The sequence below is a fragment of the Spinacia oleracea genome, chromosome 2 (assembly GCF_020520425.1).
Source record: "Spinacia oleracea cultivar Varoflay chromosome 2, BTI_SOV_V1, whole genome shotgun sequence".
Lineage (NCBI taxonomy): Eukaryota > Viridiplantae > Streptophyta > Magnoliopsida > Caryophyllales > Amaranthaceae > Spinacia > Spinacia oleracea.
This window is the reverse complement of record NC_079488.1, coordinates 14,733,393-14,745,060: the sequence shown is the minus strand read 5'-3', so window position 1 is coordinate 14,745,060 and position 11,668 is coordinate 14,733,393. Positions and strand designations below refer to the sequence as shown.

The 11,668-nt window shown below is 38.6% G+C and overlaps 1 protein-coding gene across 1 annotated transcript; it reads right to left on the bottom strand.

The window, feature by feature from the left end:
- Window positions 1-7,873: 7,873 nt before the first annotated feature.
- Window positions 7,874-9,172, bottom strand: LOC110775664 (protein FAR1-RELATED SEQUENCE 5-like). The gene is made up of 4 exons (XM_056835697.1): window positions 8,920-9,172; window positions 8,369-8,717; window positions 8,142-8,267; window positions 7,874-8,048 (listed from the first exon to the last, which is right to left on the bottom strand). Exons 1-4 carry the CDS (start codon window positions 9,170-9,172, stop codon window positions 7,874-7,876), a joined length of 903 nt encoding a protein of 300 aa, XP_056691675.1.
- Window positions 9,173-11,668: the final 2,496 nt, after the last annotated feature.

Genomic DNA, 11,668 nt, shown 5'->3' with positions numbered 1-11,668 from the left:
AAAGCTGTCGAAAAGACTCCATACGAATTATGGTTTGGAAAGCCTCCAAATGTGTCTTTTCTTAAGATTTGGGGATGTGAAGTATACGTCAAACGATTAATTTCAGACAAACTTCATCCAAAATCTGACAAATGTATCCTTGTGGGCTATCCAAAGGAAACAAAGGGGTATTACTTCTACAATACATCTGAGAACAAAGTGTTTGTTGCTCGAGATGGTGTCTTTTTGGAGAAGGATCACATTTCCAAAATGACAAGTGGGAGAAAAGTAGACCTCGAAGAAATTCGAGTCGAACAACAAACTCTAGAGAATGCTCAAGATGACATTCAGGATGAAACTCAGAGATCTTTAGAAGAATCTGGTGAGAATCATGGTCAATCTAGAAATGTTACCCCGCGTAGATCGCAAAGATATAGATCTCAACCGGAAAGGTACTTAGGTATTTTGACGAACGAGAGCTATGACGTTCTATTACTTGAAAGTGATGAACCTGCGACTTACAAGCAAGCTATGACGAGCCCTAGCTCCAAGCAATGGCAAGAAGCCATGCAATCTGAATTAGACTCCATGTCTGAAAACCAAGTATGGGATTTGGTCGATTTGCCAGATGGCTACCAAGCCATTGGAAGCAAATGGGTTTTCAAACTGAAAAAGGACAAGGATGGGAAACTTGAAGTTTTCAAAGCTAGATTGGTTGCAAAAGGTTACAGGCAAGTCCACGGTGTGGATTACGATGAAACCTTTTCACCAGTTGCAATGCTAAAGTCTATTCGAATAATGTTAGCAATCGCTGCATATTACGATTACGAAATATGGCAGATGGATGTCAAAACTGCTTTCTTAAACGGCGTTTTAACAGAAACTGTGTTTATGACACAGCCTGAAGGTTTTGAGGATCCAAAGAATGCTAAAAAGGTATGCAAGCTAAAGAAGTCAATCTACGGATTGAAGCAGGCATCCAGGAGCTGGAATATACGTTTTGATGAAGCAGTCAGTGACTTTGGTTTCATCAAGAACGCGGACGAATCTTGTGTATACAAGAAGGTCAGTGGGAGCAAAATTGCTTTCCTAGTATTATATGTCGACGACATATTGCTTATCGGAAATGACATTCCTATGTTGAACTCTGTCAAGATTTGGCTTGGGAAATGTTTTTCGATGAAGGATCTAGGAGAAGCACAGTACATATTGGGCATCAAGATTTACAGAGATAGATCTAAAAAGATGATTGGACTTAGTCAAAGCACTTATATCAATAAGGTGCTTGATAGGTTCAAGATGGCGGACTCCAAGCGAGGCTACCTACCCATGTCTCATGGAATGACTCTAAGCAAGACTCAGTGCCCAAAAACACTTGATGAGCACAGACGAATGAATGGGATTCCATATGCATCATTGATTGGTTCAATAATGTATGCTATGATATGTACACGCCCGGATGTTGCGTACGCACTCAGTGCTACGAGCAGATACCAGTCAGACCCAGGAGAGGCGCATTGGACTGCTGCCAAGAACATTCTGAAGTACCTGAAAAGGCACAAAGATGACTTCCTGGTCTATGGTGGAGATGATGAATTAATTGTTAAAGGCTATACGGACGCAAGTTTCCAAACCGACAAAGATGATTTCAGATCACAGTCTGGGTTTGTCTTCTGCCTCAACGGAGGAGCAGTAAGCTGGAAAAGTGCTAAGCAAAGCACCATTGCGGATTCTACAACTGAAGCGGAGTACATTGCTGCACATGAAGCAGCAAAGGAAGCTATATGGCTAAGGAAGTTCATAGGAGAACTTGGTGTAGTCCCCTCCATTAAAGGACCAATAGCCCTGTATTGTGATAATAACGGAGCTATTGCACAGGCAAAAGAGCCTAGACACCACCAGAGAGTCAAGCATGTACTTCGTAGATTTCACCTTCTACGAGAGTTCGTTGAAAGAAAAGAAGTCGAGATAAGCAAAATTGGAACTGATGACAACATATCAGATCCATTAACTAAACCTCTGCCGCAGGCGAAGCACAACTCGCACACTGCAGCTATGGGAATCAAGCATATTGGAGAATGGCTTTGATGTCTCTGTTTAATGTTTTAAAGTTTTAGAGTTTAAATCTTTGTAAAACATTATTGGTTAATCATTCACAATAAATGAAAAGAATTCATTTTTCCATTTAATTTGTGGTTTATTAAATGATGAGTCCCTTCAATTTGACGATATATTCAAGATAGACTGTCAGGACCAGTCCTGTGACTAAGAAATGTCTATCAAGTGAACTTGAATGTCAAAGGTTGAAAATGGTCCCTAATCGGAGTTTTCTATAAAACTGGACGCATAGAAAACGTTAGACGATTAGAATGCAAGATGACTAGTAGTTCTGTTTCTTGAACTATGTGGACATGGCAATGTCATAATCATTTGCATAGATACTTACTTTGGGAAGACTAGTATCGGACGAGACCTATGAAACTTTACTGTAAGAGATGAAAGTCTGTCATAAGTAAATTTCATTAAATTATTAGACACTAAATCCTCAATACCTGAGTGATTTGAGATTACTTGTTTGAGAACTGGTTGCTTTGACGTTGACCAACCGTCGCACCGTAAAAGGAGGCTATAAAGGCAACGCTCAGGTAATCACCTATCAAACGAAGTCTAATCTCAAGATCGCAAGATTGGGATTGTCCTCCCATAAATCGGGATGAGATGCTTAAAAGTTGTACAAGGCCACTCGGAGAGCTAGAAACTGTGAAATGCATGGCCGTGCTCGGATGAATCATAGGCTATGATTATCTGTTTATTTGATCAGTTGAACTCTGAAACCGAGGAACACCTCTGGACATAATAAGGATGACAACTCTTACCTTATGTTCAAGAGCAAGCATCGAGCAACAAAGGAATTAGGAAATGCACACTTGTCCCTAAGGACAAGTGGGAGACTGAAGGAAATAATGCCCTTGGTCCAAGTATGCATTCTATGTTAAGTCTAATAAATGCGGTTCAGTATTAATTAACAAGTTAATAATTCAGTGAGATCAAGTGAGCTGAATGCCTAGCTAGAGGCCGCTTCAGTTCAAGTGGAATTAATGATATTAATCCACAGCTTACTCTTGACTGAACCCGTAGGGTCACACAAATAGTACGTAAACGGATCAAGTATTTAATAGCATTAAATACTCCATTTATGAATATTCGGAACCGACGGATCTTGGTTTCAGTGAGAGCTAAGATCGTCACAGGCAAGGAATGAATACTCCGGAAACGATGATATTGCCGGAAACGGAAATATGGATCGTATCGGAAATATAAATATTATCCAAGTCGTAGATGTTGCCGGAAACGGAAACATGGTACGTGTCGGAAAATATTATCGGAAATGGAAATATTGCCAGAATCGGAAATATTGCCGGAAACGGAAATATTGTCAGAATCGGAAATATTACCGGAATCGGAAAATAATTCCGGAAACGGAAATATTAAATATTTGTTCGAAACGGAAATTAATTCCGGAATCGGAAATATTAAATATTGTTCGTATCGGAAATGAATTCCGGAATCGGAAAATTTAATCGGAAGCGCATCGTACGAATAAGCATCGGACGAGGCCTGCCGGACGAGGCCCAGCACGAAGCCAGGCCATCGCCCAGCAAGCCAAGCGCGCCGCACAAACAGCCACGCCAGGCCCAGCAGGCTGCGCGCAGCGCGCAGCGCGCGCGGGCGCTGAGTGGGCTGCTGCTCGCGCGCACGCATGGGGCCCATCGTGGCTGCCGTGCGTGTGTGTGTAAGTGTTTGTGTTCGTGCACGTTTCCTAAAACGTGCAGAGTTCGGTTAATGATTAAATTCCTAATTCTATTTGATAAAATAATTAAATTAGAGTTCTTGTAGGATTCTAGGTTTAATTAATTTGTATCTGAATAGGATTCCAATTCCCTTTCCATAACCCTATAAATATGTGGCCTGGGTTCACAATTTATAACGAGTTTTAAAAGTATTCAAAGTGAGTTTTTGAGAGAAAAATTCAGTCACACATTTGCCTATAAAGTGCCGAAAATAATAGTACCTTAAGGGCGATTCTAGTTGGTCAATCTTAAGGCGGATCCGGACGTGCTGTGGACTATCTACGGAGGGACGACACTTGGAGTCCTAAAGACTTGTTCTTGTTCGGTTCGGGCGCAGCTAGGGAAGGCACGCAACAAAGAGTATGCATCTAATCTATGCTAAATGATTATGTGTAAATAATATGTTTTCCTGGGTTTATGGTTTTTTCCGCATGATTTATGAATTGTCATATGTATCATAACCTAACAATTGAACCCTCACAAAATTTCACACTCTCTCTCTCTCTCCCTCTCTTGCGGCACACCCCACGCCCCTCTCCTCTCTCTCTTGCCCAACTTCCTTGCAGCCCAAGGCACGAGTGTCGTGCGTGTGTGTGCCCAGCCCCATGCGCGCCAAGCATCGCAGCCCCAGCGTAGCACACAAGTGCCTGCGTGCCTGCGCCCCTTGCTGCCCTCTCCTTGCTCGCCCCTCACCTCGCGTCGCGTCGCAGCACAACAGCAGTGCTGTGTGTGCACGCGATGTGCCACGCCTGTGCCCCGCCTGTGCCCAGCGCCCCGTCTCGCCTGCCATGTCCCTCGCGCGCGCGCGCCCTTGCTGGTGTGTTGCGTGCGCTGCTGCGTTGTCGTTGTTGTCGTGTGTGTTGATCGGCACACACACACGATTAATTAATCGTTGTGTGTGTGTGTTGATCAATTGTTTAATTAGATTTTATGTTTTCAAAAATATTAATTTTCAGTTTTAAATTGATTTAATTATTGTGATTAAGTTTAATTATTGGATTGTTTAGACTAATTAAAACGGTTATGAACACCGTATTGGGTTAGTAGCATGTTTTAATTAAAGAAATTGATTTTGATGATTGAGTTTATAATTTTCAGATTTAATAATTTATAAAGTGTTGATTTTTGAAGTCAAAACACGTTTTCGATTCAAACCGTTGTTAGGGCTTTGGTTTCAAATTGATTGAGCAATTGATTTACATAATTTAATGACAATTTAAATTATGGGAATCAATCTAAATTTTCAGAATGTTTATAAGCTTTAAAAAGTTGGTTTTTAAGAGTTTTAAAGCTAGAAAGTCATTGTTTTTATGTTAGGACTTGAGTTGACTATTTGAGACTATTAAATTACCAATTAATGAATGATTTTTAATTAAACTAAGGGTTTCAGTTTCTTAAATAGTTGCTGGAAATTTAGTAAACATGGATAATAATTTAGTTCTCTTATTTTGTTTTATAGGAGTTGATTTCTAGTGAGTCGTGATTCGCACAGTGGCCCCCGTACTTAGGTATTCCAGGTACGTACAAGACTAGGGTGACCACCCATCCTTTGAGGACTTTATGAAGTGTATTGAATGCGAATCATGTGAACTTATGTTGTTATGAATTCATGTTGATGATTGGGAATGAGTATGTTATTATGCATTCATGCTTAATGTTGAGAACAAGCATGTTATTATTATTGTTGAATCTATGTGAATGAGCAAGTTATGAACTGATCGAATTATGCTTTATAGATTCTGTTGAACTATCATGTTATGGACTTTTATAATCGTTGAATTATGTCAAGCATGTTGTTCAAGTTGGTTTGCATGTATGAGTAGTGCGCATGCAAGTTGTTATTATTGTTATGCTATAGTACAGGATGTCTAGCATAATTATTGAGCCAAACGAATGTTGCCAGTGAGCAACATATATTCTACCAAAGGGGTAGAATATGTTAGAGATTCTATGTGAATTGAATTAAGGACAATTCGTGCTAAGGGCACACCCCGCTTGTTAATAGGCAATGTCGGGTTATCTCAAACAGTGTTTTTGAGAATGAACAATGGGAGTAATATCACTTGAGTCTATGTTTGATCACAAGTCTTAAAGAAGTAAAATATTGAAGAGTCATTGTTGCATTGTTAATTGTTTAATTGTTTGTATGTTGTGTCTTGAGCCGCCTTGAACATAACATATTAATTAACGTAAAGTGTACCCAAAAGAGCTTCAAAACTCTTGGAACGTATAATCCTCGAGTATGAACAATGGGGGGAGATTTGTACTCCTCGAATTATACAAGACGTTGTTTCATTCTTTCTTTTTAGGCCGTTGTGCATTGGAATTCCGTCGATAGGATCCGACTGTCGGTAGGAGTCCGACTTATTATTATTCGGTGTATGGTGGGCTCCCATCACCCTTTTCTTTCCTTTTGAGGATACTTTACTTTACCCGTTCGAAGCTACTTTTTATTAAACTGTGAGTCAAGAGTCGTGTCAAGTGTCGAGTCTTGTCTCCATGTTTCTTTGTTTATTATATGGCTTTTGCATGTGGATTATTTAATTTGTCGAGTGAAGCATGTAAGGATAGAATGTTATTCTAGGTTGTTCGTACTCAGCTTTTGCCGACTTCGTGCTTCATGTCTTCTGGTCATGGCCTTCGCCTTAATGACCCTATGATGATCCATCAATTGCATTTGCGTTGTTGGGGTGTAGATTATTAATAAAGCAGGTTCATAGAGATAACTTGCGGGAGAAGTTATCATGGGATTCGAGTTGAGAGTTTATTCTTCCGTAATTTATAAACTCTTTATTTTATTTTTTTAAGTCATGACTACTATTTTCTGTTAATGGATTTCAAATGATTTGTTTTTGTTTGGGCCTCAACGGTTCCAACTTGTTTTAATTACCATTAACTATTTATTTAATATGTTTTGAAAGTTAGTTAATTCCGCTGCGTAATTCTGGTAAATAGCCTTAGCCGTTATCACGGTGGCAGTAATATCTTGGTAATTCCTGTGTTTTAAGTCGGAAAATGTTTTATAAAAAGCAAGGAATTAATAGGGTGTTACACCTAAGACCGATGTTCGTCTAGTCTTCCCCCTTCCGGTCCGTCGCTTATCCATAGGGGTTTTTATGCATTCTTCATCTTCATCAGCAGGTTGTGCGTTTCATACAATTTCTCGTTCATTGTTCTCCCTTGGCCGTAATCTACGACGCCCCAAAACACTACGCGCTGCAGGATCCCACCACGGTTTTGATTCATCCCCACGCTCCCCAGTTTTCCGTATTCCAACTACATCCTCCATAGTCAGCGGGATTTTATCCGTGGCTTCATTGTACAATGCAAACGTAACGTCATTGTGCATAGCTAGCGTACTCAAATAATTGTGCCTTTGAGCTAGCTCTTTTGCCTTCATCGCCACTGCGGATTCTTCTGGATCATAGTATGACACCTTTATGTTCTCATACGACCTCACGTCTTTCTTCCAGCGTTGTAGGATGTACTTTTCTGGGATAAATTCCACATCTTCAGTCAACATGGCACGAATTATGTGTCTACATAATATACCTCTAAACTCGAATAATTTGCAGGAGCAACAAAATTCACCCTTACGCTTATCACATGTCACGTTATAGGTCTTGAACCTTTTTCGCCAAATTACAGTGGGAAACCTTTCAACAGCTACGTAGAATACAGCTGACCCCAGTGCATAGTTCTTCGTAACATTTGTGTGAAGCAAACCTTCACACTCTTTCTTCACCTCCGCAAACATAGCATTTGTGTACGACTTTTGAAAAACGTACTCCGCTAGTATTGTCTTGTTAAACTTGAGAGGTTTTTCCCTTGTTTTAAATTATAATCTGCTTCCTCTGCGGATTTAATCTTCAACGCATGCTCATACTGTTTCAAAAATGTAACCAAGCCACATTGTAAGTTAACTTGAGTTTTAAAAAACCTATTCATACCTTCACTCTCTGCGTGGAAGACATCCCAGCCCTAAACGTGCCTCTACAATAAGCGAGCACCCATTGACTCCTTGTTTCATATTGTTCCTTCATCTAACCTGCTTCCCTTAGGCCATAGTTGTCCATTATTATACACCAAGCTTCATCAAATTCTTCCTGATCCATCATATCATGGACAGTTGTACGTATTAAACGATCAATATCTTTCCAATTAGCATTGCTTCCCAGGTTCTTTACCGCATTCTGGAGGAGATGCCATAAACAAAATCTGTGCGGGACACAGGTGAACACAAGCTCCACTTCTTAACCAATTGCCCTACACTAATCTGTACAAATCCCTTTTGGTTTCGTACCCGTGCACTTCAGAAATTGCTCAAACATCCATACAAAAGTTTCTGTGTCTTCGTGCATAATTAAGGCAGCCCCAAATATTATAGATGATCCGTGATGGTTGATACCGATAAAGGGTGCAAAGGACATACGGAACCTGCATGGGGCAACAACATTTTAGCACCAAAAATTTCATTCATTCATGTTATTTGTTTAAACAAGTTAATCAATCTATGATAAGTTAATTTAGAACAACACCTGTTCACGGAGAAGGTTGTGTCGAATTTTATTACATCTCCAAAATATTTATAGGAATCTCTGCTCCGGGCATCAGACCAAAATGCATTCAACAACGTCCCACCGTCATCAACTTGAAGACAACTATAAAAGTCATTATTCAGTCCATGTTGCTTTTTCAAGTAATCTTGTAGTGCCTTTGCATCTCCCAAACACCTTGACATACGTCGATCTACATTAATTGCATTCCTCAAGTCTCGATTGTTGAAGTTCATATTATCGAATCCACCACGCTCAAGAACCTGTGCACTAAAGTTCCTATTTATGCTAATTCCCGCGTTATCATTGATGATCGCTCTCTTAAACGTTTCTTGATCAATACTTCTATAATTAACCATTAAATTACTACAAGAAGGATTGAGTTCATGGTTATGCTTCAGGTCACACTTGATTATCTCAAATTTTCCACCCCTCAAAATCCCATACACATACATTTTGCACTCAGTGACATTACAACCTTCAGTTTTTGCCACACCCCCCCCCCCCCCCCCTATTACATTTCAATCTGATACGTTTCATCATATCTGCCTTCGCCTCTTTTTCCCCTACTCCACTTCTACAAACTCCAGCGTCCTTAAACTCTTTCAGCAAGTCAGTGCTTTTTATAAAAAGCTCGAACCCTTCCCTGTAAGCATATTCATGGAAAAATCTACTAAAGTAGGCTCCTGATACAAAGCACATCCCTTCTCTAGGTGTATCTCCTTCTGGTTCACCACTTTCATTCAGGTCTATGGGTAACCTAGGATGCTCTTCTATGTTATCCATCAAGCTACCATTACACAAATATAATTTAAAATGCATACTAATTTATTCATGTCAACATTAAATATTCAATTTATCATTACATGCATGCAGATACGTTATACTAAATGTTATCTTCAGTAATTAATTGATCATACTAAAATAAAGAATGTTGTCCCCTCTACTCTGCTATCAATGGCTTCGACAACTCCGCCACCCAAATTTCAGACATTTATTATTCCACATTAACCTAATAAGTAATAACCACCCTTGCTAATTATTACAAAAATCTCGAATTACCTCATACTTTAATTTGATAATAAAATAAATAAAACCTAAAAGTATCAGGTCAATTGCGAACGAACAAATATTGCAAAATTAAAGGGAATTTACCACCTCTCAGTTGTGGTCGTCGGAACTTTTGTTGTCGCCGAAATTTGATTCTTACCAGCTCTCAGTTGTGGTCGCCGAAATTTGATTCTCTCTGGTGCCGCGGTACTTCACTTCACAATGATTTCCGTCGATGATGCTGTCGATTTTAATTTCCAATGGCAAGAAGGATTATAATTAATTAGTGTTAAATTCTAGGGTAACTAATTAGGGGAGATAATTGTGTCTGAAAATATTAATTTCAATTTTTTTTTTAATTGGAGCAACATTGGCGCCAAAGGGAAGTAGAGAGAAAATGCGGCAATTCCCCTCAATCCCCCCCCCATTTGTTACAGCTTTGGCGCTACTCACCAAAATTTTCGACCAATCAGGTGCCAGGGTATGGCACTATTCTATACCCACATGGTATATGTAGCCTTTTCGCTCATTGAGTATAGAAAGTATTTATACAAAGTACAAGCTACATATTGTTAGGCATCTAGGTTACACAAGTGGTTGTAACAGAAGATAAGCATAGCTATAAACTAGGAGTTTAGTATATCTACAGCTAGGATATTGTTAGAGTATATTGAGATTGACATGGACTCGGTCAATCCTTTCAGCGGTGATGGCGTCCGACTGAGGATGTGAAAGACGACGATGAAATCATACCAATGACAATACATTTAGTTAAAAATAAAAGTAATATTATGATACTTTAAATATGCACTTGTATTCTTTAGGTGCATAATGAGTATCGTGCACATATGTATATAATTTACGGAGACCTTTTTAATTCTCGTAAATTAACTTTTAATTTAAACTTAATTCTCATATCAACTAAACAAACACTAACAATTAACTTTGAGTACATAAAATGAAGTTCAACCTATTATTTAAATTAGTTCAAGTTGCAAGCCAAACAATGGCTATTGGCTACTTATTATTATGTACGGACTTAATTGAATCGAAGAAATTAAAAGGGTTTTCCTTATATTGAGATGCATGCCATAAGGAAATGGCCGGTTGGAACTCAAGGTACTTGAATTAATTCTAAATATGGCATATGAGTTGTATTGTCTAAACCAACTTGCTAAAGTTGGAAATTTCCGAGGGATTGAACTTCCTAAATTGGAAAGTATCAAATAATTTCATTTTCCTATCCTTCCCTTATTCGATAAAAGCATCAATGATGCAATGCAAGCTAGTACTTCGAGTTTACCAAGAAATTTTGAGTATTTCAATACTTTCTTGATGGGCAAACTACATTGTTTAACCAAGGATTTATCAATAAATAAAATTAATTAAGTTTTAATCAAAGTTGGCTGATCTCGAGATATAAAATCTATCTTATTTCCGAATACGCTTAATTTAAAGGTTGATGTATTTTAAGTTTTTATTTTTTTCTCATTTAATCATTTTCGAGTATGCCCAGATTAAAGGTAGTTCCTATCTCTAAGTCTAGTCCGAGATCCAAATGGCAAAATGGAGATGCTCATCTTTATTAGATCACCACAAAATGCATGGTGAGAGAAAGGCAAATTAGATTAGACTAAAAATCAGACCTGACCCACTTGTGCCCGATCCGAAAACTAGCGGGTTTTGGGCAAATTCTGGGGCCGACCCGATTTTTAAATATTTCTGATGGGTTTTCTGCAATGTAAATTAAACTACACTTTTAGTTATAAATTTGACATTTGAAATGGCCTAAAATAGCGGGATTTGTCCACACAAAATCGACCCGGAACTTGACACGACATAATTGGTTGATTTCTTAGGTCGCGGCCTGAACCTGACCGACCCGCCTTTAAACTAGGTCTACTAAAAATAAGTTTCGATCAATAAAAAAAAGTATAACATCTTATCTACGAATCTATGACTTCAACTACTCCGTATTATCTTAAAATAACCGCGTATCTCCCTAGTAAAAAAATACGGAAAATCCTTTAAACGTACCATGTGCATAATGTTGTATCAACCAATCAAATATACTCCGTTATATGCATCATTAGCAACATAAAATATGGTCAAGTGTGATTTTAAGACATTTAACAAATACAAAAGTACAATTAAGACATTTATTAAGTGAATCAGTGATATTAGTCATTCGTTACTACATAAAGGGAAACATTTGCGTAAAGAACATAAAAG